The sequence below is a fragment of the Triturus cristatus genome, chromosome 11 (genome assembly GCF_964204655.1).
Source record: "Triturus cristatus chromosome 11, aTriCri1.1, whole genome shotgun sequence".
In the NCBI taxonomy this organism is placed as follows: Eukaryota; Metazoa; Chordata; class Amphibia; order Caudata; family Salamandridae; genus Triturus; species Triturus cristatus.
In genome coordinates this window covers 577934352-577961364 of record NC_140594.1, presented here as the reverse complement: position 1 = coordinate 577961364, position 27013 = coordinate 577934352, and the positions used below count along the sequence as shown (strand labels likewise).

General features: G+C 45.7%; 1 protein-coding gene across 4 annotated transcripts in view; it reads right to left on the bottom strand.

The window, feature by feature from the left end:
- Positions 1-27013, bottom strand: part of PHYHIP (phytanoyl-CoA 2-hydroxylase interacting protein) — a 335593-nt gene that overhangs the window by 124759 nt on the left and 183821 nt on the right. For all 4 annotated transcript variants that reach the window (XM_085633782.1, XM_085633784.1, XM_085633785.1 and 1 more), the window contains exon 2: positions 19079-19254. In XM_085633782.1, the coding sequence (XP_085489908.1) occupies positions 19079-19243 (165 nt within the window). In that variant the 5' untranslated portion in view covers positions 19244-19254. The remainder of the gene's footprint in view (positions 1-19078; positions 19255-27013) is intronic.

Genomic DNA, 27013 nt, shown 5'->3' with positions numbered 1-27013 from the left:
TTGCATAAGCCTGTCAAATCCTAATAAGTTTGTACATGCAGCTTTGGCACCTTTTTTAAATACTTGCGTCCTCACTTTTTTTATTTACATGCATACTTGCACAGATCTTAAGTTCGACCTAACCATGTCTGTAATATCCTCGCTTGCACTAGCTTTTTTAATGGACTGAATTGTCTAGATTAATCAAATTAACCAACCAACAATCACAATTAATTTATTATAACCTTTATATTATGGCTTGTAAAGGATTTACTCAAAAAACGCTGACAGCCAATTAACCTCAGACAAAAAATGTATTATGTTTTACCCTAAGAATGAAGTTGCCCTCCTAGCTATACCTAGCCTCGAGTCTTGTACTCTGAAACAATGTATAACGCTCGGTTTATTTCCATTTAAGGAATCAACGGTTGCTGATAATTTAACTATGCTTCTTTTAATTATGAAATTTGCTGTATTATGTTTTAGTGTGCCAAAACTGTTATGGTTTTAATGAACTAAACTATAAAAATCAGTCAGTCAACCTGCACCACCTAATGGCCATCTGAAGTCACCACAGGCCTGAAGCTGCTGTTTGCTGCTGGCTGCAACTGGCGTCATCCGCCCGCAAAACGAAGCAAGAACAGGCCTAAAGAGCACCGCGCTCCCCCCGGTGGCTTCCCGTCATCGCGAAAGGGAGGAACATAGACAGTTGCCCTTCATCTGCAGAGGAGACTATTAACCCCTAAGTTTCACAACATGGCTGATCACAAGGCTGAACATCTGGGGAAATATGTTCGTGCTTGGCTGCTCGGAGAAGGGCATTGCCGGATCAGAACTCTTGCCTTCATATTTTGGCCATCATGGGTGGCAGTGAAGATTATGAAGGATATGCAATGGAGAGTGAGTGTCACAATTTATCTCGACTGAAATCCACAAGACTTTTACTATCAACAATTCTTATCTGAACTCTTATCGCTGGTAAAGATGGGATCGGATGCCACCTAATACCTTGAGGATCCTTTTAATTTGAAGTGTTTAAACAGACATTCAGGGGCTTACCGAGTGGCAAGGCATCCAGATCAGACGGGTTTACTGCTGATTTCTAAGATATACGGTGACATCATGCCCCTCATCTTTAAGCTATGTTTGAGGGAGCTGTCTAGGCATACTACCTTCCCCCATAGCTCACAGCAATAACTGGAGGCCTCCAGCTGGGCATCCTACATACTTCTGTTTCTCATTATTATGGATAATAAGCTCCTGGCCAGGATCCGGTGCTTCCGTAAATGGGACTCATTCTACCAGACAAGTCAGACCTTACACCTGGGTGCTCCGTCTCCATTATGTTGCTTACACTGTTTGTGCTTCTGCACAATCTCTGCCCCAGAGATGAGTGCTACCTACCCAAGCGCCAAGAAGGCCTTTGACTCTGATGTGGGCCTTCCTTTTCGGGATGCTTAAGGAGAGTCAATCAATCATGCGTTTGTTAAGCGCGACTACTCACCCGTAAGGGTCTCAAGCCGCTGGGGGTGGGGGGCAGGTTCCAGTCCACCAAGGAGGGGGTCTGTCGAAGAGCCAGGTTTTGAGGTTTCTTGCGAAGATGGGGAGCGATGTCTGTCTGAGGTGGAGCGGAAGAGACGTTCCAGGCTCTGGCCGCGAGGAAGGAGAAGGAGCGGCCTCCCGATCTGGTCTTACTGGTGCGGGGGACCACGGCATAGGAGAGCTGGGCTGATCATAGGGTCCTTTGGGGTGTGTTTAATTTAAGTCCGCTGTTCAGGTATGCTGGTCCGGTGTCCTGGAGGGCCTTGTGTGCGTGGGTGAGCATCTTGAAGGTGACTCTAGCCTTGATGGGGAGCCAGAGGAGCAGGGACAGGTGCTGGGAGATGTGGCAGTGTCTTGGCAGGTTGAGGACCAGTCTTGCGGCGGCGTTCTGGATTTTCTGTAGCTTGCGGGTGAGGTTTTTGTTTATTCCGGCGTAGAGTGCGTTGCCATAGTCGAGTCTGCTGGTGACCAGGGTGTGAGTGTCTTTCTTTGTTCGAGGGGGATCCATTTGAAGGTCTTACGTAGGAGGCGGAGGGTGTGGAAGCAGGAGGACGAGACAGAGTTGATCTGGTGGTCCATTTTGAGCTCGGAGTCCAGGATGATTCCCAAGTTGCGTGTGTGGTCCGTGGGGGTGGGCGGGCTTCCGAGGGCGGGGGCCACCAAGTTTCGTTCCAGGCGTCGCGGTTTGGGCCCATGATGAGTACTTCTGTTTTGTTGGTGTTTAGTTGTAGGCAGCTGTTTTTCATCCATTTGGCAACAGATTCCATGCCTTCTCGAAAGTTGTGTCTGGCGGTGTTGGGTTCGTTGGATAGGGAGAGGATGAGTTGGGTGTCGTCTGCGTATATGACACAATATTGAGTCCATAGGTTCAGACGATGGGGGCGAGCAGAGCCATGTAGACGTTGAAGAGCGTAGGGCTGAGGGAGGAACCCTGGGGGACTTCGCAGATGGTTGGTGTAGGGACCGAGAGGAAAGGGGGGCATCTGACCCGCTGCGTTCTGCCGGAGAGGAAGGAGCGGATCCAGTCGAGGGCCTTGTCCTGGATCCCTGCGTCGTGGACTCTGTGTATTAGGGTGTGGTGAGAGACTGTGTCGAACGCCACTGAGAGGTCGAGGAGGATGAGGACTACTGTTTCTCCTTTGTCCAGTAGGGTGCAGATGTCGTTGGTTGCGGCGAGGAGGGCGGTTTCCGTACTGTGGTTTTTTCTGAAGCCGGATTGGGGGGAGTCGAGGATGTTGTGCTCTTCGATCAATGTGGCGAGTTGGCTATTGATGGCTTTCTCGATGACTTTCGCTGGGACCGGGAGCAGGGAGATGGGTCTGTAGTTTTTGAGGTCGGTGGGGTCCACCAAGGGTTTCTTCAGGAGGGGGTTGACCGTGGTGTGTTTCCAGTCGTCGGGGAATGAAGCGTTCGCCAGGGAGCGGTTGATGGTGTGCCGGAGCATGGGTGCAATGGTGTTGGCGGCTCTGTTGAAGATGTGGTGGGGGTAGGGGTCCGTGGGGGCTCCGGAGTGCATTGACTTCATTGTCTTCAGTGTGTCTTCGGTGGTGAGGGCTGTCCAGTTGTCAATCACTGGCTTCAGGGTGTCGGGGGTGGTTGGTGAGGATTCAGTGTGTTGGTTGTCTTCGTCAAAGTTGTCGTAGATGCTCTTGATTTTGTGGTGGAAAAAGTTGCTGAGTTTGTCACAGAGGTCTTGTGAGGGAGGGATGTCAGTAGACTCACTGGTGGGTTGGGCGAACTCCTTGATGATGTTGAAGAGTTCTTTGCTGTTGTGTGCGTGTGTGGAGATTCTGTCTTCAATCGCTTTTTTCCTTGTTTTTCTGATGAGTTGGTGGTGGGCGTTGGTGGCAGCTCTGAAGTTGTTGTGGGCTTCTGTGGATTTGGTGTTCCTCCAGGCCTTTTTGAGGTGGCGGCAAGAGCATCTGGACTCTCAAAGTTCCGTGGTAAACCATCTGGCTTTCTTGGTGTGGGTGTTGTTGTTTTTCTTGAGGGGGGCTATGGTGTTGGCGCTGTCGGAGATTCATCTGTGCAGGGTTCAGGCTGCGGTGTTGGGGTCGTCGTTTTCCATGATGGTTGGGGTGGAGTTGCTGAGTGAGGAGGTGAGCTGGTCATCAGTGATTTTGGTCCAGTTTCTTCGTGGGAGCAGGTGCTGGTGTCTGTGGATACTGGGTGTTCTGAAGGTGAAGTGGACGCATCGATGGTCAGTCCATGGGAGTTCGGTGGTGTGGCTGAAGGTGATGGAGCTTGCTGTTGTGAAGAGGGGGTCGAGGGTGTGTCCTGCTGAGTGCGTGGGTTTGGTTTGAGTCAGGCTCAGTTTTTCCCTTTTCAGCTTAACGTCTCTGCTATACTCTGATTCTGTAGCCAGGATCAGGATTAGCGGACGCATCTTACGGCCTATCCAGATACCACGAGGTACATGCCATGGATGTTCCCTGTTCGCCCTGCTGTTTGCAGTGGCTCTTGAGCCCCTGGTTAGTGCACTGAAAGAGCACCACTTACTCAGAAGATAAGCATTTCGTAACTGCAAGCTCATTCTGTCATTCTACACTGACGACATCTTAGTATATGCGAAGGAGCCTCATGCTAATTCGTCACTTTTTATTCACACAATCCTTAATTTGCCGGAGTTTCTGGCTTGCAGAGCAGCTGTGGTAGATCAGAGATTCTCCTCTTTGACACTGAGCATAGCTTAGCCTACCCTTCCTTTCCCATTGCAATAGTGTACCTCGTTGAAGCATTAGTTGGGGGTTATGGTTCTTAGAGACATCATTCACCAAGTTTCTGATGCTGGTTGATCATTGGATCTCCCTCCCTTTGAAAAGGTCAGCCATGTTGCACTCATTACCATGGTTGCTCTGCCCAGGTTTCTCTACCTGTTTGTGAATACCCCAATCAGCTGTTTCCAGTCCTCTGGGAAGGAGGCCAAGGTGATGGAGGTATTTAGGACTTTCTGAAATTCGTCGCCAATAGTCTTGCTCCCAAGGTTGAAAACGTGGCGGGGGCAGGGGTCAATGGGTGCTCCTGAGTGCACAGAATTAATGATGGAGATTGTGGCTTGAGTTGTTAGAGGGTTCCAATGGGTGAGTAGGTGTTCGGGTTTGTGTTCGTGGTTGTGAGCAGGCTGTTGCTGTTGGTGGTGGGGGGTTGTTGTTTGAAGTTTTCGTAGATGACGGCGATCTTGTTGTGGAAGGATGCTGTAGTGGTTGGTTCAGGTGAGCTGTGAGATGTGATTGAACATGATAGCCTGCACCAAATGGGCTGGGCACCAGATTGCAGAGGCAATGGGAGTGGACACCCTATCCCACTAATTTTCAAACACTTACATTTTGAATAAGTATGTGCCCACTCGCCAACCGGTCAAAAACCCTCTCATCCGGCTATCATTTGAGCTGAAAATGTGCTCCCAGCTTGCTAGGCACAGATTGAAAAATATGAGAGATGTCATCATGGGTGGGAGGATGATAAACTTCCCTGGTCTTTACTCCATGGCTCTCTTGCACAAGGCTGTTAAAAATTTCCGAAGGAGCCTCATGCCCATTTGCCTTTGTCCTCTAAGATGGGCAGCCCAGATACTTGTGGCCTGGTGGGAGAGGGTTATTGTTTATTTATGTTCTTTGAAATGTGGACAGACCGTAATTATGCTGACTTCCACCACTTCGAGCGGGCTTTTCAGTAGTCCTCACGTAATTGATATGCAGCAATAGCACGTTTTGATACCACAAGACGTGTTCTCTACGTGGGAGATACCGTCTTGGAAATTTTGTCACAATTGGGTGTATATGATTTTCTTTAACCACACCCACTTTCACATTTCTGAACTCCACATTATTAACACAAAGGAAACATATCACAAGCACGCCCCACGAAGGGCTCACCTCGCAGCTAGCGCACAGAATCGATTGGAAAAGAGCATATTGAATTATAACGCTGCGATCAATCTTTCACCAATCCCCAGTGGTTGACAGCACACTAATATTCACCATATTTTTATTCAGTGGTTCACTCCATTCCAGCGAAAGGTTAAGGTCATTTTTATCTAGTGAACACATGGCTTACACCCGGTTTGTTTTACCTCTTTCATTTGCACATTATACAATTGTTATTTTTGTTTGAAGACAGTAGCGGTGTGTCCATTAGGGCGTTGGGGTGTCGCCCGCAGCGTTGGCGTCTTTGAATTTAAGTAAACTGAATCAGTTTACTTAAGTTCAAAGAAGCAGAGGGAGAACTGACAATCATGTCAGTCAGCATGACGTCGGACCGCCCACCCCCTTCAGAGTCTGAAGGGGGTGGGCGGTCCGGCGTCATATTGACTGACATGATTGTCAGACGGACCAGGCAGGGACAACAGGCAGCAGCACAAATGCGTATGATTGTGGAAGGTGTGCGAATTTTCGCTCCGTGCCCAGTCATGCGCACTAGTGTCTGCTCTGGCTGGCGCATGCCCATTAGGAGACCGAGGGTTGAGCAAAGGCTCAAACCTCGGTCTCCTAATGGGCAGGCGGGCGAGCAGTAACCGTGCCCTAAGCCAATCCTGGCGCTGCTGGCAGCGCCAGGATTGGCAGAGAGCCTGAGAGGGGCTGAAGGCGCCAACGGACAGACCCGAGGCAGCACGAACGTGCTGAGGACCTCAGGAAGGATTTTTTCTAAATTAATTTTAACGCGACCCCCCCCTCGCGACATCCCCCCCATGCGCGACATCCCCCCCATGCGCGACATCCCCCCCCCCCGCGCGACATCCCCCCCCCACAGCCTCGACTGGTGTATTATGCGGTAAATGCATAGGGCAGAGAACATCAAGGAAGGCACTGACGGAGAGCTAGTTTGGAGGCATCCTATTTAGGGATGGACGACAACACATTATAGTGTAGGCTACTGTATGAGGGGGCAGGAGATGGCCGGGGTGGGGGGGTCGCTAATATGGAGGCGTTGAAATGAAGGATAAAGTGGAGGGGCACAGGCCAGGGGGCTGGATTTAGAGAGTAGTGTGTGTGGGGCTGGTGAGATCGAAAGACACAGGTGAACGTTATTAGAGGGCATGGATTACAGGGCGTGTAGTGCGAGGTGGTAGCAATAACTGCGGGGCACATATTAGAGTAAGAATTTGGAGACTGGGGTGAGGCACGGAATGGCTGAAATTAAAAAGTACGGTGTTTGGGATGGACACCGGCTGGCCTGGACTAGAGAGTTTCAGACGTAGGGGAGCAGGCGATAACAGGATTTTGGGTAGACATTGCAGGGCTGGTAGTACCAGGCATTATAAGAGACGGAGTGTGGGATAGAAACGGGTAATGGGGGGGTTATAAGGGGCCAGCGATGGCAGGGGTTCGGGTAGTGTGCTTATTTACCGAATCAATGGAAGAAGGATTGAATATGTTGATTCCGCGTGTAGGCGTTATAAGGATAGCCTCAAAATGTACCATTGAAGACATTAATAAATAACATGTAATATCAGATGCTTTTATAAATCCCAGGTACAAACCTAGGTCTGTGTATTGTGGAGATTTACGACTTTTTTGGCCTAATTAGTTAATCAAAGTCGCATGTTTAAGTTAAGTTGGCTGATATTTTCAGATTTTATACACATAAATATAACACTTTCACTCACGTTTTGTGCGCACTGCTATTCTTCCAAACCTCATGTGCGCAGAGCGCTGCGGAACATCTGCATACCTAAGGTTAGGGAATAGGTGGTTTTCTCATGAAAAGCGTTTTTCCACATGAAATCTTCTTTTACTTGACGTTTCCTGTGAAACTGGGGGATGGATTTACATGCACGTTTGCAGTGGTGTGAATGAGGTGTAGGCGAAGCATCGACATTAATGTGGTATGAATGAGTTACAAACGAGCATCGGCATCAATGCTGGTTTGAATGAGGTATAAATAAGCATCGTCATGAATTTCGGTATGAATGAGGTGGAGACGAGCATCGCTATCAGTGCTGGCATGAATGAGGTATGGACGAGCATCATCAAGAATACCGTCTGATGCCCAGCTGTCTGATAAAAAAAAAACGAGTTTACTTCACGTGTTTTTGGGAAATGAAATGACGCCATTACACAGCTTTCTGCCGGGCGGAGTGTTGTATGTGCACTAAGCGCCCGAGCGAGTGATCTTTATTGATTATGAAGGGCCCTAAACACATGTCCTCTGGCAATCATAATTCTACCAGTTCTGCCGGGAGCAGAAGCATAATTTATGGGAAGTTTGAATAACAATGGACTGGGATGCGACCTGAGTAATCACCAGTGGATGAGATTAATTCAAGCATTCCATTCACCACTTTTTTGTATGCTTCCATGTGATGCCCTAAGTGGAACGGGTATGCCCAGACGTGGGACGCGTGCACATTGTGCCACTGGAACCAAGCTTTACCTGCCTGAAGAGCCCTAATAAGAGCGAAACAGGTCCTGGTTTGCTTGGGTTCAGCAATGATGTTCCCTCTCCCGTCAATATGGATGAATTAAGATCTCTCTTAGGCTTACTTGAGTTTTATTACAAATTTCTGACAACATTTTGTCAAGAAAACTTACACCATGACACAGTTATTGAAAAACAAAAATACGTTTGTGTGGTCAGATTTCTGTTGGCAGGAGCTCTTGGAAAACAAGAGTGATTTGTGTGGAGCTCTTTAAAGACAATCATACAAGCAGATGTTAGCTGTAGAGGCTTAGGGGCGCCGAAATCCGCACAGTCGAGAATTTCGCAGAATACCAGCAAAGATAACAGAGTAGATTCCTTCCTTAAACCAGGACTACAGACCATTCTCCTTGCCAACTTTGTAGTGACTCCAACACACAAGAAGGTGGTAAGATTTATTGCAGTCCCGGTGTAGCTTCTACTCCACAATAAAGACAACATCCCACTCATTTTCAAACACTTACATTTTGAATCAGAATATGGACACAAATTCTACATTGAACGTGAGCCCTCACTGACATCAAGATACATAGCATAACAAGAGTACAGGAGGAGAGCCAAGTGAGGAACTCAAGAATAGCCCTTCTGTAACTGTAACACAGTAGGTTTAGGGTGAGATAATAAAAAACAGCAAAATTGCTGCTGGCAAAGCCTAAGGAAATGAGGTGATTATGAGTGCTGAGGATGGATGCTGCCATCTGCATGCAGGCTTACAGATGATTATCAATGTAGGCCTATACTGAAAGCATCATTGTTCCTTGCCAGGCATCGCACACTATCGGTTGGGTTCTTGTGATGCATCCACTGAGATGCTGCATTGCCCTCACAGTCGGTGGTTCCTCCTTGTATTGGATTCTAGTTACCATCTGTGAAAACAGAGTAGTAAGAGATTGCCCACAAGACTACATGCAAAGTCTCTGCCTGGACAAGCTGTAAGACCCTGCAGAGCAAGTGTGTTGCAAGGATATGGCTACACAAGTCTACTTGCAGTATACCTTTATTCTTCTTTTTGCCAGAAGAGACATTACAGCAGCAGGGCAACACACGTCAACCACCTTCTCCTTCTCTCTCCCATCTGCCCCCTTGCATCATACTAGGACCCCCTTCCAAAATACCCAGTGTTACACACATACCATTCCGAACAAGGCCAGCAAGCCCACAACAAAGAGATTTCAAGACATGTCGACGGCGTGTATAAGGCTTGGGCAGTCTCCTGGTGCTGTGACAGATGGTGTACTGTTGGCACACACATGCCTGCAGTCCTTGAGAGCATGCAGGAAAATGATGTCAGGGTGACGGTACTGCTTGTGGAATCAGACTGCGCAAACAAAAGTGTTGCCAAGCAACGTTAAAGGAGCACTGTGGGTGGTGTCAGCATTCATCATGGCCACAATCAACACTGAGGAAATGGCAAGTGTAACAGAAGATTTGAGCTTTAAATTCTAGAATGTGTTGCAGAAGTGTGGAAATTTAGTAAAGAAACAAGGGAAATAAAATGTGTAATAGGCTCAGACTTGTATCCATTAAAATAGAAAACGCTCAAGATGCTTCTGCTAATCTAAGAATGGGGAGAGGCCGGTTTGAGGCTAAACTTGATGTATTGGTTGCCCTCAATTTGTCACTTAGGAGGAAGGTAGCCATAGTTAGAACCCCCTACAGAACCAGAAAGGAAACAACTAGCTCATAAATAGAGCTTATGGAACTGTACTTGGTGTTTAAGTAGCATGTTGCAACCACTCAAGCACAATGTAGTCCTTGGTAATGTGAGTCAAGTAAGGCTTGTATATATGGTTGGTATTGTCTATGTTTATACTGTGACATAAGAGGGAAGTATTGGGTGTTGTGAATGAGAGTCAGAGGATGCTGAACCCAGGCCACTGAAGACTCTGTTCTGCACGTAAGCATGTTTGGGATGCAGATCGATTGGGTAGTGCCTTTTACATCCAAAGCTCTACTGAGTAGTTCTTGGGCGTATGGTTTTCCGGTATAGACCCTCACTGTGCATCAAGGTGGTAATTTACCAGGTGTTGGTATGTTCTACGAGCCTTCTCTCACAGCAGTCTATGGGTTTTGTATGCAGCAGCCAGTTAAGCTCCATACAGGAGAATTTCAGGTCAATCAATCAGTAGATTTGTTAAACACCACTTGTAACTTGTGAGGGTATCCAGGCGCTGGCAAGGTTCAGTTGATTAGTCGAATAGCCAGGTCTTCAGGGACTTTCGGAGCTCTAGAAGAGATGGGAAGGTCCGTAGAGGAAACAGTAGCTCATTTCATGCCTTCGCTGCTAGGTAGGAGAAGGAGCAACTTCCGCATCTGCCACATCAGATGTGGGGGTGAGGGTTGGCGAAAGGGGCGTGGAGTGTGTGGTGGGCTGATGGAAGTTCAGGCCGTGGTTCAAGTAGGCGGGTCCACAGTTGTGTAGGGCCTTGTATGCATGGGTCAGGAGCTTGAACCGGCATCTTTTGTGTACATACAGGGAGCCAGTGAAGTTCCCCGAGGTAGGGGGTGATGTGGGTTTGTCTAGGGAGATCCAAAGCTACTAATTGTATATGTGGACATAACTATTTGAATGTACTTGTAGTACTGTTTTGCATGCAATGCATTATGGGTAGGGTGGATTTACCATATCTTCTGCAGGGTGCAGTGCCATACGTGACCAAAAGAGGTACCAGTTTGGCCACATATGGTACTGCACCCTGCAACATGGCTAGGAAAAAAACATTGCCATTTATAATGCTAATAACTCCAACTTTGTAGGCATGCAGTGCTGGTGCCTTGCTCACTAGGGACCTCTAGGAGCAGTTTGCGGTACTGCACCGAGACATGGAGTGCTGGTGTCTTGCTCACTAGGGAACTCTAGGAGCAGCTTGCGGTACTGCACCTAGACATGCAGTGCTGATGCCTTGCTCACTAGGGACCTCTAGGAGCAGCTTGCGGTACTACACTGAGACATACAATGCTAGTTCCTGGCTCACTACACAAGCATTCGCAATGCACTATGTCTCGCATTACTGAAAGTAACAGCTATTGGCGTTGCATTATTATTTGTAACGCCAATACCTCAAACTATGAATAATGCGAGACCTATTACATTGCAAATGGTTGTTTAACTTGGTCTTAAGCTATAATTTGTGATTTCTTTCACTTTTGAATTATTTGGCTCAGTGCTAGGTGTACCTTTATCCTTCAGCGTCACCTCTTGGTTTCTGACTCAGCATGGATTCTCCGGAACTCCTACACCTTTGGACCCTTCTGTCCTGGACCATCTGGACCACGTTAACTGGAGGTTTTTATAATGCCCTGCAGATTTTTCCTACAACCCTCAGATTCCTTTCTGCAGACAACAACGCTAACTCATGTTATCATGAAGAGCAATGAGGCTACTTGATGTCTTCGCCCCCTCCTCAGACACGCTAGGTCAAGAACAAGGAAGCTGAATCTTCATCTAACCATTGAAAACTACAGACTGTTGTAGCAGTATGGTGTAAGTGTTTTGATTCCACCATAGTCTACGGTGGTGAAAAGCTGGTACCCCAAGGTATATTCTGTTCGCTTTGTCTAGCCAGGAGAGAGTCAGAGGGAATGTAACATGGACACCTTCAGTCAACCTCTTGAAAGGGAAGCTCAGGATTCTCGGGCTGTATAAGAAAGTTTTCGCTACCTGGCTTACCTGAGGTTTTAGGGAGGGAGAAAGCCTAAGCCTTACTGTCCGACAGGGTGAAACAAGCATTGACTGAACTGCTACATTGCTAAATCCATATGTAAAGATTTGACATAGTACAGCCATTAAGAAAAAGAAGAACGAAACAATTCTTTGTCATATAATTCAAGTTGTAAATTATTGATATTAATATCATATACGAGAATGCAAATTAGAAATGTAAGGTTCCACACACTCTAATGTCTTTTTATATTGCAAGTAAATGGGAAACAGGGCCTTACTCATTTAGAGATGTACCAACATTTACCACTCATGTGTGCTAAAGACTGGTAATGTGTTTTGAACTGTGCATTATGGTTCCCTAATCATTTAGATTACTTTCATTAAGTTATGGCTGACTGGGAAGAGGGACAAAAGGTAATGCAACTCAACTTCTCTCCAGCATAACAAAGAAGGTAACTTCCTGACCAGAACCACAGAATTGTTCAGGGATTGTTTAGATGGTTGGGTGTTAACCTCAACCACACCCCCCCCCAACACCTAAAACACTCTTCACCCCCTTTCACCAACCCAAGCCCATACATATTGGACTGGAGGTGCTGCTTATGCAGGGCCATTGATATCTGAGATATTTGCTGGCCTGACTTGCATTATTTATATACTGGGGTATTGAGAAATCTGCCCCGATTCTGGTGCTTTAAACACTGGGGCAATGTGGATACTGGTCTAGCTATTGTTTTATGTAATGAACTCATATCTACATTGCCTCACTATGAAAGCATATCAGATCAGGATTCAAGTCCTTCCCCTGATAAACAGCATGTAAAGGAATACAACCAGGATGGCGCTAGGTAGGGGGGAGATAAACATAGGAAAAGTCTGTCCTAATGCCCGACCCATTGACTGGAGCCCTGTGAGGCTCCTGTCCTGCAGCAGATGCAGCATTCTTCAAGTCATCATCACCGGCTATTAATGTACTCCTGGGGAAGGGTCATGTCAGGTATAATTCACGGGAGAAGGTGCGTTCCACCCCTGTCTGGGGCAGTTCAGGCCTAAGCGACCCTCTCATGGCTTTACCGGCAGCTCTTTGCAGCAGTAAACAGATAAACTTCCCAAAAGGTATCACTGTTATTGGGAAGCAGTACTGAGTGCAATCCTAAAGAGCCACATCTGTTTCTGCCAGGAACCCTCTCCAGCACCCTTGGTGTTTAGGTGCAGCAGAGCTCTTGGCCCCTGACCCGAAGTACCTCAAGAACATTCGCAATGGATACCTAATTGATCTCAGTCATACCCTCAGTCATTCTCTGAATCACTCACTATCACTCCTGCTCTAGAACTCCATACATTCCCTGACCGCTCCTCATTTTGCAAGCTTTGGATACGTGTGCGGCTGGACCATTCTCTTTAGGGCAAATCAATAATGCTCTCATTGCTGGTGTTCTAGAGCTACCTCTCAGGTGGATGATGAGGCAGAAAACCTGGAAAAAATACCCTCTGCATTTTCACTAAACACTGCAACGACTTCAAGACAATATTTGAATGTAAAAGCCCCACATCTTGAGAGGACATCAGGCCTGCAATGCTCTATCCCATGCCCTTTGCTTCCTATTTCCCCCCACTCTACAAGTGTCAATCAAATCATTACAAAGGATGGACAAGGAAAAGTTGCTCTGACCAAAACATAAAACGTATCTGCAGATCTTTGTGGTCTGGCCTGCATTAAACAACTCATCATAACAATCGTCCCTGACTTCACAAGTTTTATGAATGCTTCACTCCTAGATGACTCAATTCCTACACAACTCAAGAAATGTATTGTCACACTTCTGCTGAAGAAGCTAATAGCAAACCAGAGATCCAGGCCATTACCACATCATCTCCACCTGCCTTTCCTCAGAAAGTACTTGAAAATTAAGTCACAAAACACAACTATGTGAACCAAAACCACCTTCTACAGATCACCAGTGAGGGTTCAGACCCTCACGATACCAAAACTACAGTGGTCAAAATGAGAGGAAAGCCTTATTATGATGAATGAAAATTATTAATCCGTTCTAATAATGCTTGGCCTGTCAGCAGCTTATAACACAATACTATTGAAAAGACTTCAAGACAGGTAGGAATTACCAGCACAACTCTAAATTGGATTCACTCTTTCCTCAGCAATCACACGCAACAAATATGAATTTGATTCACAATATCATCTGCAGAGAAAGTGTCCTGTTGAGTACCACAAGGCCAAGCACTCATCTTGTTACTGTTCATCTTATACATGTATCCCTTGGCCCAGTACTAAAACAACCTGGGGTATACTTTCAGATGACAAAGAGATGCACATTCCACTGGGTGGCTGCAATAAGGACCCAGATCCTGGTTAATGTTGGAAATAACCTGAAACCCATCCCATTCAAATGGCTACAAGTCTGGTAACACATCACAAACAACCACAAAGGCAATAAAACCTGGGAGTTCTGTTTGATGTTTACATGTCTTTCTCACCCCCAAAACAACTCAGTGGGCGATGGTTTCAATTTACAGCTGTGCCTGCTTTATAAGATTTTCCCCCTACTGCATTAGTCAGTTGTGTAAAACTGACAAGATATCTGGGTAATGGCATGGTTAGTCAACTCTTATATATTTTACTGGACTTCCCAAATAACTGATCAAAAAATGCAATGAGATCAGAATCAAACAGCCAGACTCTGCCCGAATCTACAAAAATGTTACCAACTAAAGCCAGTATAAGAAGCACTTTATTGGCTGTCAGTAGAGGAGAGAATTAATTTGACTGCTGTCCTCTTGTCCCTGCATGATAGGGGTTTTATGAAGGCCACCTCAAATACAGTAACTAAGAGACTCCACGATTGGCATTGCTCCTTCTACAGGCTGAAGGCTGCTAACCTTGGCGCGACTCTTCTTGTTCAGGTTGTAATCAACTGGACAGTGACATCTTATGTATCCTTTGGTTCTGCCTAGCTTTACCCTGTATTGACCTGAAACGTTGCCTATGAGGGCTATGTGTAGATCAAGTTCTGATCATCAGCCTCGTTGGCCTTTTTGCACAATATGTTGAACATCACCGGAAAGACCGTTCACAGAAGGGCAAGGTTCGCCACATCCTTAGCTGCAGCTAAACTTTGTATTCTGAAGAAAATGAAATCTCTCTGCATGACTGTAGGAATCTGGGCACCTTTCCACTTTACTGCAGAGAAGGTGCCTGCAGATGCCTCGACCACATTGGGCAGGAGGTTCACACGTGATGGGTACAGGTGCCGTACCTCAGTGCGCCCCCTGAACAAGTACACCGCATACCCAGGAAGAGTAGGGCACTGGCTAGTAGTGGTATGTAGCACTGTGTGTGCCACCCACTGGCTAGCCTGTCAACCCTGTATTGGGCCCGTCCCTGCAGGCCGGTGGGGTGCCATTGTGCCCCAGCATAGGTTGGCAAAACGTACGCCTCAGCCGACCCTGAGTGGATCATCCCATACCATGAAGGGTGCACAGGGATGGTAGGTTGAAGGAAGGGCGGGTATATATGGATAATCCCTGCCCAGGTAGTGAGGAATCCCCACAAGTAGGGCTTCCCCTGCCTTGGAGGTCAGCTCTACAATTCCAAAATGCCATCACAGGTCTGTGTGCGAACCAGCTCACTTGCACCCAGGTAGTGATGAGTACCTTTGTGTCTTTTCACTACTTTCGAGACCTGCTCTTCACATAGGATAATGTGGGGAAGTGGATGACATTACTTCAGGCTGCAATAGTGGATTGCAGGAGAGCAGCCTCATGATGCTTCCTATCAATGTATTTGCCATGCTAAACCCTTTCCAATGGTAAAGGGGGTCTTGGCAAAACTCACTTAGAAATGGCACTTATAGAATATGGATATTTCTATACTCAGAGTCTTGTGTGCTGTGGTGCCTGGCTCCGATGGACACCAGGGGTCGGGGGAGCACATCTGTGCATTCCGCAGCGAATGTCATACACCATGGGTATCTCACTAGAATGACAAGACCTGTGCCATTTGAGGGCCGGATGGGATGGATTGGAGAGAAAGAGGTATTGACACTTAGCCTCTCGGGCCAGATCATGACTCCACTAAAGATTAAGTTCTGCATTCCACAGCCCCATGGCAGACAGGCCTACAATTTAGAGGAGACATCTGTGGTTCAAAGGGAAACTCCTTGAACCACCCCTAACTCCAGAGACACATGATGATATAGCTACCGGTACCATCCTTCAGCAAAGGGTGAGATATGCTTGTAGGGACACGAGACCAGAGAACCTGGACTGCGTGGTCACTTTGCCAGAGGACTCTGTTGTGCACATGGAGGATTACTGCCTGTGAAGGGGACATCAAGCATGTTCTGATTAGAGCCTTGTCTGGCCCGAAGACCTGCTGACGTGTGGCGCCCTGAAGTGTGCTCTCCAAGGGCCATTCAGAGGGCCTGCTGTTCTCCTGGAGATCTCGGGGACAGCAAAGATCTTCCCCAAGGGGCCTACACCATCTACCTGTGACATCTGGAGAGCGGTGCCCTGTCAAGTGCCCACATCGGCTATGGAATCCCATCGGGTAGTACGGTGTGAGCGTGGAATTAAGACATGTGTCTTTGAGACCAGATGGTCTGGTGCGGAGCTCCAGAATTCTACCCTGCATTGTGTTGCCTGTACCACAGGGACCCTGACACTCATAAGCTTCTAGTGGGTGGTGAGTGAATTCACCGGTTGCGGGACCCCGTGTGGCCCGTTTCATCAATTGTGCTGCATCTCTCTAATGCGACACGCCGACTGCATGCTCCTTGCGTGCGGTGTCTGATTCACAGGGTGCGCACCTCGGAGGTGGGGGTGTACCCATAGTAGTGCCTCATCCCACCACATGTGGCTCTGCTGAACTTGGGCCTGTGTGTTTGACCGGACTGGTCTGGTGCAACCGTGCAAAAGACTTTGTGCCTCATTTCCAGGGTGGTACAGAATTGGCAACTCTTCATTGTGTTCGACCGGAATTGCCTGTTGCAACCTATCTCAACGTGCACTAGTCATTGTGCCTCATTTCCAGGGAGGTACGGAATTTGCCACTGTTTGTGTTGGAGACCTGAAGTGTCTGGTGTGACCCATACCAACACGCACTAGATACTATGCCCGAATTGCCTTGGAACGACCCTGATAATTGTGTACCACTCGGGGTGCCTCCTCCTATCTAGAGGCTCCCCTGTGTTATTCTCCATTCATCAGTTGTTCCATTTTTACCCTCATCGCGGCAGACTAACTGTCCTTTCCACACCTGGCCCCTCCCAAAGACATCTTGGCACCAGGTAGTAGTGAGAGAGATTGACTGGGTTGAAGGAACGTTTCCGAGACAGTTCGGAAATGGGTCAAGAGACTGCATGACTCCATTGTGTTTTGAAACCTGCGAGTGAACTTCCTGAGTGGCTCCTAAACTCCCCTTGTTTACATCTACCTCCTCACTAAAACTTGCTACATATCCCCACCTGCTTCTCAAGGACCCAGACTAGTGTGACTTCGGCCGTGGGTGGCCTATTATCTGGGAGGAGGGCTGGTTATCTTCCATCTGGGGCTTTAGGACAATTGGGGTGAATAAGAGGGTGGAGGAAGGCTGGGACCACGGAGTCTGCAGGAGGTTATCCATTGACCTGCTGGGTACCATTAGCACTGTACTAGAGTGCTGAATGCATATGTGTGCGAGAGTGTTCCGTACGGATTCAGCTGGTACCTGTCGTACCCTGTAGTGATTTGGAGTGAGTGTGTGAGTGGGAGTGATAGTCAGCGAACCGCCTGTGATTCACAACACATTTGACATTGGGTTTACTCACGAGGCACCGGCCCATAGTGTTTCTGAAAAGTGTTTTTGTTTCATGCATCTACATATCTTTGATATAGTTGTGACCCGAGGTGTACCCTATAACTGTGCAGGACTGTATTATCAGGATTGCTAGGGTGGGCATGGGATGGACAACATGTTGCACCGCATAAGGGTGCTCTCTCTCTCTGTAGGAGCGGGTTAGATTAGGATTCGTCCACAGTGTGCATACTATTGATATCATGAGTGGGCCTCGTACTGCTAATAATATTTCCAAATGTGTTTTATGCCCGAAAGTATATGATGTTCATGTCATAATGATTGAATGTGTGTTGAATATAAACATCATTTACACACATCCTGTGTGAAGTCTCTGTTGTTACGCTCAGTGTATTTATTGCGAGCGACAGCTGTGCCTTTGCTTTAAACATTGTCTCTGGGGAAAGCCTGACTGCTCAGTGTCTAGCTACCAGAGGGTGAGCACAGGTTTATACGGCAGGTGTAATCACACACCCTCGATGGGAGTGGTAGGTTCTGCCTGGCTGGAGGCATCCCCTCGAACCACCAGAAAGGGCTTGTTCCAACAGTTGACTCATGAAATACGGATGTAAAGACTCAATGACCCCACCCAGATTTTCTGTAAAAAATGCATCTCCTTCCTGTTTCATAGTTGTTCTACTTCTAGCTCTTAGAATGTGAGTTATACATTTCTATACTTATCTTGGTGTCCCACTCCTGCATCAAGTCCACCCAACTTTTTTCCTAGAGCCCTGTCATTCTAGTACACGACTCCTTGATTTTCCCATCCCCCTTCATCTCCCCAGCCCATTCTATTTTATGATATAATTCTTTTTCATAGCTGCCGCTATGCATCATTCTAAATGAACCTGTCTCATATTTGCAACTGTTCTTGTACTATAATAGGGTGCACCCTGTCTATCTAGTTTGTTGCTTTACTGGAGATGACCCTACTGTGACTTATGTTGCTGGTTTCATCATAACTACGTTGCACAAAACACCCAACACTGGTACCTGTTATGGGAATTTGTACCACAGTCAGGGCTCCTGCTACGACTACTTCCTGCAGGCTAGGGCATATAGGGGCATTCAAACAGTTACAATGCCAGCAGAACGGTGTGCTGCACAGATGACACTGCCTGGTCTCCGCTCTGCTGGACCACAGCTTCCCTGCAGAAGGCATGTACAAGCTCAGCATATACACTCAACCGGCATTGTTGTGGCCATTCATGGGCAAGGCTGTGGTACTGAGCGGTGATGCTGATATAGGACTGGCTTGGACAGCCAATCCAACCCTGAAACCAATCTACCAAGCCTCCAGTATACTTTGAAATCCTTATATGGCCCAATTCAGCACTATCTCTTTATAACTCTTCCTCACTCTTCACTCTCGCCTGCTCCTTTTTCTTTGCTGCTCCTTCTCTGCATGTGTCTAAAGGTATTTTAACAGTCCATACATAAATATTTGTACTCTTCTTTTTCAGAACACCCATGTAATTACAGCCCTGTTCAATGGGGCCATAAGTGGTGTCCACGAGCCGGGAGCACCAAAGATGGACTGTTTATTTTCTTCATCGTTTGCACCAGACCTTATATATCACAGCTTCTTCCACCAGTCTTTTACCAACCACACATCGTATACTCACTCTGTGCTTGAATTTGTTAGAGTTCTTGTTCTCCTTCTTGTTCAAGTCGATGAAGTAGTGGGAAACTCTGTCCAGGTCTCCCTGGTTCATGGCCCAGGCAATGCGGAAGGAGTCACATGTGATGTCTGAAATGTGGATGCTGTGCGGAGTGGAGAGGAGCGCCATTTTCGGACACCCTGTAAGACAAGGAGAGCCTGTCACAAAGGCCGGGGCAGCAGAAGAAGAAGGGAACAGGGAATGGACAATAACAGGACACTTAAGTCATTGGTAGAAGTAGAACCCAGAGACAGGGCCAATATCAAGATGCAGGAACCTGAGTAATACAAAACAATAGGAGCACAGAATATAGACATTGCATACATGTGCATAAATAGAAAAGGTTATTAACTTGTAGTCGCAGATCTGCATTGTAGAAATGTTCATTGAAGTCATGAACACTTTAATGATCTCCCACTGTCTGTGTGGACCCAGAGCACTGTACTAGATATGTTGTTCCTATAATATAGCACAGGTGTGAAGAATCTATTTGTCCATATGATGAAAACATCACCCTGAGGCAGTCTATTACAAGAGGATTTTGTTTTCTGAATAACCAGAAGGTTCATCCTGACAATATTTTAAGAAAAAAAGTTACAGTGCACACCAGTATTTTCAAGCTTCTCTTTTTCATATTCAAACTTAGTTCATTGCTTGTCTGATTTGGCGTGCAACCAGGACAGCAGGATCCACCCTGGCATCCCACGTTTGTGTTACAATATCAAAGTGAGGAGAGAAATATCCACTCCAGTCCGGTGCACAGCCTTTAGCGTCATTCACCATATGTCTTCGTCTAAAACTCCAGATTTAACCAAATGATCGTTCCATAATAATCCAAATGAATTTCAAGCGTGGTTTTTATTTCAGCTTGACAAACACACGTGCGGTGCAGTGGCATTTACATTGCTTCTTATGCTGCAGATATACCCATCCGGGCCTTTTTCTGAGCACGTAATAAATACTCAATGCATCCTCAGTCACAGAATTTCATGTACCCAATGCATTTCGGGCCGACTTTGGCCCTTCTTCAGGGGTTAACTATGAGTAAAAAGAACAATGTGTTAAAATGCCATCTTAAAAAAGAACTGTTTGTGTATATACCATATTATGTTCAGTTAACCCAATTCAGCGTTCTCCCTCTAATAAAATACACTCCAACAACAAAACTGTCTGTGCCAACCTCATTATCACTATCTCATCCACAGGTAAAAGCCCAAGCATATGAACCCTCACTTTATCTTATACTCCTGTACTAATGGTACACATTACTAGATCAGAGCAAGCCTTAAACCACCCATTGTACCTTCGTGATTTCAAGCGATGTGGTCTGTTTCCCTACAAGATCTTAACTGCTGAAAGCGGCGCTTCAAAAGCGTTACTCCTGCTTCCCATTAATTAAATTTAAACATCGTGACTCCACCCTTCTTCAACACCCAATCACGTTGCTCACGGTCGTACTCTGTGGTTCTTGAAAACCTCATTACCCATAATGCACAGCTTTAAACCTCCAAAAATGTGGACCCACCTCATTCATAATGATGACTATACACGATAACAAGAGCTACGTAATGGTTACATTTCAGTATCAGCGTCTTTAACATCTTTAGGGAGGGCAAGGTACAGGGACATCACTGTCTGAAGGGAGGTTGTATTGAAGCTCTTGTTATCGTGTATAGTCATCATTATGAATGAGGTGGGTCCACATTTTTGGAGGTTTAAAGCTGTGCATTATTGGTAATGAAGTTTTCAAGAACCACAGAGTACGACCGTGAGCAACGTGATTGGGTGTTGAAGAAGGGTGGAGTCACGATGTTTAAATTTAATTAATGGGAAGCAGGAGTAACGCTTTTGAAGCGCCGCTTTCAGCAGTTAAGATCTTGCAGGGAAACAGACCACATCGCTTGAAATCACGAAGGTACAATGGGTGGTTTAAGGCTTGCTCTGATCTAGTAATGTGTATCATTAGTACAGGAGTATAAGATAAAGTGAGGGTTCATATGCTTGGGCTTTTACCTGTGGATGAGATAGTGATAATGAGGTTGGCACAGACAGTTTTGTTGTTGGAGTGTATTTTATTAGAGGGAGAACGCTGAATTGGGTTAACTGAACATAATATGGTATATACACAAACAGTTCTTTTTTAAGATGGCATTTTAACACATTGTTCTTTTTACTCATAGTTAACCCCTGAAGAAGGGCCAAAGTCGGCCCGAAATGCATTGGGTACATGAAATTCTGTGACTGAGGATGTATTGAGTATTTATTACGTGCTCAGAAAAAGGCCCGGATGGGTATATCTGCAGCATAAGAAGCAATGTAAATGCCACTGCACCGCATGTGTGTTTGTCAAGGTGAAATAAAAACCACGCTTGAAATTCATTTGGAATATTCTGGAACGATCATTTGGTTAAATCTGGAGTTTTAGACGAAGACATATGGTGAATGACGCTAAAGGCTGTGCACCGGACTGGAGTGGATATTTCTCTCCTCACTTTAATATTTTAAAACTACAATTCAACATCTTCGGTGCAAAGACAGGTTAAAAATGTGAAAATAAAAATTGTAACTTGATAATCCTTCTGAAGTAAAACAGGGGGAAAAGAGTCCTGTCCCTTGAAGAACTTCAGAAGGTCCCTGAACTCATGATGCTTTGTACTAGCAGCTTGTCTCATCCACACAGTTCTTTTTTTATGAAAAGGTCAAGAATATCTAACTTTCCAATGACTAACTCCAGAGAGTGGCGGAGACAGGTGAGTCATTTAGGACTACAGTGAGGATTCCTACAATTTAGAACTCAGACTACAAGTAAGTAACCTTTTCCTTTGAGTTACAAACGTTAATGATCCACCTGTGGCTGTTGGGCAGAAAAAAAGAATAAAATAATAATTATCCTTTGTTAAACAATTAATAAATATGCATTTGTAAGTATCATAAAGTATGCATACGTATAAAAAAAGAAACATTTATATGAATAGATTTATCTATGTATATAAATACATTTTTATGCTATAATAAATAAGTAGATATATGTAGAGAAACAATCCTGATATATATACAGAGGGCGCATCGTCGGGTTGGACCACCCAAGCAATGTCTGCTTAATTATCTCTGTTTGCCTCGTTACAACAAGGATGACGATGCCGTGTATAGATGCAAAAATGGTTTATTTGCGAGCCACCATTGACACGTTTCGCCTGCCCACCAGGCTTGTTCACCAACGCCGAAGTAAGGTTTTCAATCACTTTAAAACAACTTTTTTGCTGAGTGTCACGTGAAAACTACCATGTGATTACCAGTGAAGACAGACTAGTAGTTTTTCATATACTATTATAAATCCATTATTCAATCGCAGTGATTTTTGACAAACTCATTTAAGTGCTCACAAATGAAACTCAATGCATCTTGATAATTCATGCACATTAATTAAACGTTGATTTCAACTATCGGTAAAATACGACAACACTTCCAATTAAACATAGGACGTTGTACCAAACAATCATGTACTACACTCCTAATATCTTGACCAGTATTACCTTGTCTCGAATGCCTCATCTATGCATTTGGATAACATTCCGCTAAGTGGGCAATTTTCGGCATGAAATTATTACACTCTGCTATTGCACTCCAGCCAAAGTGGGCAAATTTGTCAGTACTAGATTTCTTATTAAAATAGCTGTCTAAAAAAGTGTACGGTGCAATTGTGATGACTAATAACAACAAAATAATAAACAATACACTATAGAGAAGAAGGAACATAAAAACTATCTATGTAAACATTCTGCGAAACTGAGGAAGTTCATTAATAGCACATATTCATCATAAATGTAGCACATATTCATCATAAATGAGTATGGAAGTCTTATTCCATATTCAATCCTTCCGGAATCCTGGTGTCTAATTCGGTAATATAACAAGACTCCAGCTTTCTTAATATCTTTTCCCGGTTGCCTCCCCTAATATTGGGTGGGACTGCATCAATTACATAATAGATCAAACCTTTTTCATTTTTGTTGTGGGAATATTCAAAATGGCGTGCAACTGGGTGTGATTTGTCGTCCTTAAGTGCTGTAGTATGCGCTTATGGACGGGCAGAATTGGACTGCCCACGTATCTCAGGTAGGCCTGGGCGGAAATTTTGTTCCGTTCGCGGAAATTGCGATAATTTGACATTTTCGCGTTCCGCGGGGAGCGCGAAAATGTCAAAAATTCCGGTTTCCGCAGCTTGGCGATAATTTGTTTCTTGCTCGCGCTATAAAATAATACATTCTCGCGCGCGCGCGATCGCCTTACCTGAATCCCTGCGTTCGCCGACAAGTTTTCTTGATCCGGTCGCGTTCTCCATGAGATGTTGTATTGTTTTTAGCCATTTGCGCTGTCTCGCGACAGTTCGCGCCCGCAGTGACGTCATGCGTCGCGCGATCACGTCTTTCTTCTCGCGATCATGCACCGCGAGAAAACTCAAAACAAGATGGCCGCGCCCGCAAGCAACCACATGGGTAAGTTGGCGACCCGCAACCATGCAGAAAATCTCGCGAATATGCCAGAAAAAAAATTTCGCATCTTCGCGATATTTCCGCTTGTTTGCGATAATTTTAAACATTTTCGCGATAATTTGCGAAAGTTAATTTCGCAAATTCCGCCCACCCCTAATCTCAGGCCAGAAGGGAACTGGAGTACGTAGACAGTAAACTCCGTCTTGCAATTAAACTGTCCTTTGATTTTCTTCACTTTATTTGACAGGCCTGACATGTAAGATGTAGTGTTTTTCCCATGGAGGCAGGCTTTACATTTGGAGCAATTAAGAAAACCTTGCTTTCGATTCAGCCATTATAATTTGGGTTTTATTGGTTTCACTGCTTTTAACATATTGCTGACGAGTGCTTGTTTGAGGGATTTTGCACGCCTGAATGTTACCTGTGGTTTGCGTGGTACTATTTTGCCTAGAATAGGATCATTACGAATAATATGTCAATGTTTATTTAGAATGTTCCTTAAATTGCCCTCCTTCTTAGTATACGTAGTTATTATTCTGCATTGGTCTTTGGTATTCTTATTAAGTTTTTCGCTCGGCCTACTTTAACTGAAAATAATTTCTTCCCTCGATTTTTTATTTGGCAGGGACCGATGCTCTGGAATGACTGCCTCATTATGGGTGTCCCCCTGGCTGTACCGGAATAGGCGGACCATACCGTGAACATGCTGGAAACCGGGAAAAGGCGGCCCTCAAGTACCTAGCGTTCAGGAGCCACGACTGGCAGTGTTCCCTCGTGCACATCTCAGCTGCGCAACGCGGAGGTACTGTGAGAAGTGGAAGCTGCCTGGGCTACTTTCCGTCAGTACTAAAGCCGCACCTGACCCTAAGATGGTGGCTGGGTGGCCCGTGAAGAGGCAGTGAGTGTGACGATGTAGATCCGGGTGGCAGGATGCTCCTGGGGGGAGACCAGCTCAGCTGAATGCGGGTGGCCCCATAGGCAATCAACCCTGCTGACACACTTGAAAGCCTAAATGAAGTCAGTGTCCCCGGTGCCTGACCCTGACATGACTGCTTGTGAAGGACGCCATGAGATAGAACAACAGCCTGAGTTAATGAAGGAAACCAAGATAAGTGAGCACACCGGAGAGACGCCAGCGGGGGAGGGGTGGGAGTCGCACTTTGAAACCAGGATCTGGAGGCTGAGAGACAGTCTGTGGACTAGTGAAAACTGCATCTGAATGGCTTGCTCCGATAACATATACATTATAGAGGATACATATATCCTCTATGACAACAAAATTAGGTCATTATGGCCGCCTCTGGGACATCTGACACACCAATTTTCTAATAATGGCCACAATGAGTGGGCCCCTTTCCAAAGTACTCCTTCTCCCCTTGTTGGGGAGGGATCCAGCATTTATAGCCTGGAGTCTCAGATACCCCTCTAAGAGAGTTCACAGGGACTAGGAGGTCTCACACAGCGGAGGCCTGGGTTTTTACCCCATTACCGCTGGGAGCACAGCACTGTACACCGTGACTGGCGCGCTCAATGGAACTTTTTGGACTATGCCTCTCTAGGCGGAAACTATAACCTTCTTTGTATGTACTGTGGTGCCCAAGCAACCTTTGGCCGATGACTGGTGGAGCTGTCCCACGCAGCTATAGAGGAGTTTAGCTTTGGTTCACCCCTCGGCCGTCACCTACCCAGCCGGATGTCGGACACTGTTTTTCCTCGTCTCCCCGTTGTGCCTCCTATACCCTCCCCCTCCTCTTCCCTCCATTATTCTCCCCTACCTCCCCTATTCCTTCCCTCTCTCCCCTATCCTTCTATCCCCTTGCCTATTTATTTTCCTCTTGTTTATGCTATCTATGCTTTTGTACTCATAGAATTCCTGTAACTAAACTCCAGAAACTGATGTAACTTTGAAACCATGTTCCTCATGTAAAGCGCTCTGATACCTCTGGGTCTAGCCAGCGCTATATAGAACTTAATAAATAAATAAAAATAAAAAAATGTTTGCCTTGAAGACTGCTGACTTGATGCACTCATCTGTGTACCCTCTGGCTTATATATATGTACATAAATACATTTTTATGCTATCATAAATAAGTAGTTATATATAGAGAAACATTCCATATATATATATATATATATATATATTACCTACTGGCGGTCGCCAGTAGGTAGTTATAGTTAGGACCTATTTTCCATAGGAAATCCGCAACATTCTATTCCCAATAAGTCTTGCGCCGGTTGACGAATCCTCGCGAAATTTTCAAACTTTTGGCCAGCTCCGCTCCGCTCCTACCCTGAAAGTTTCGTGGTAATTGGTCAAGCGGGGGCCGAGAAAAAAGGGGGTCCCAAAACACGTTTTCCCCATGCAATTTCCCATACGATCTGTTGTCGCAGCTACAGCCCGAACCGCTGAACGGAATGACATCCAAATTTGGCAAAGAGGTAGTCCTCAGTTCAGAATCGTGCCTTTTGCATAAATGGTGTGAATTCGTTCAGTAGTTCCTGAGAAAATTAGAGTTAAAAGTACATAAATATCTATGGCCGGGGAGGATCCGCGGACCCTACCCGCACCGTATGCGCACCCTCCCCGAACCGAGCACGCACCTTCCCGATCGTGCACTGAATGCTAATTGGCTGTCGACTGTTTCTCTACATTCGAAACCAGGAACTGTTGGTGGCCATTTTCTGCCTCGGTAGAAGCGAGGCTGAAGAAGCAAGGGGAATAAGTGTGTAAAACATATAAAGGGGGCAGAGTGGAAATACTCTGACCCTCTAGAGGTGCTTAGGGGGTCCCAGAAGGACCCCCTGTGGCCCCCTTTTAAAAAAAAAACAAAAAACGACTAAATGCGCGCATGGTGCGCGCATCCTATCGCGTTGGGTGCGCGGATCCACTGAAATAAAAAAAAAAAAAGACAAGAAATCATTGGTTGTATGACTACTTTGTACACTGAAAGGTAGGGTGTATATTTCTGTTTTTTAAAGGTATGATTCTTATTGGTTAACAAAAACAGATTGTAAGGAACATTATATATGATTAGCTGATATGTTGAAAACTGAAGCACACTTCCTCTCTTGTTTAGCAACATTGTGTGCTGAACTTCTGACCTGTGTGCTCAGTGCAGTGTTCCATGACCTGTTTCTATGGTAACAGGCAGAAGGCAGATTGGGGGAAGGGTTGAAATGTATTTCAGCTGGAAAGGGTTGAAATGTTTAACCAATAGAAATGTGTGTTTGCTTTTGAGTTTATGTGTGAAGGATTGTGATTTGATGTTTACATGTATATGTGTGGAAAATGAAAGGGAATCTTTTCCATTCTTTGTTTTTGCTGAGAGGTGCACAGTGCAGAAATTCTGTAAAAGAAAATATGGTGAGTGACTGATATACTTCTTAATCTACAAAACAACTTGAA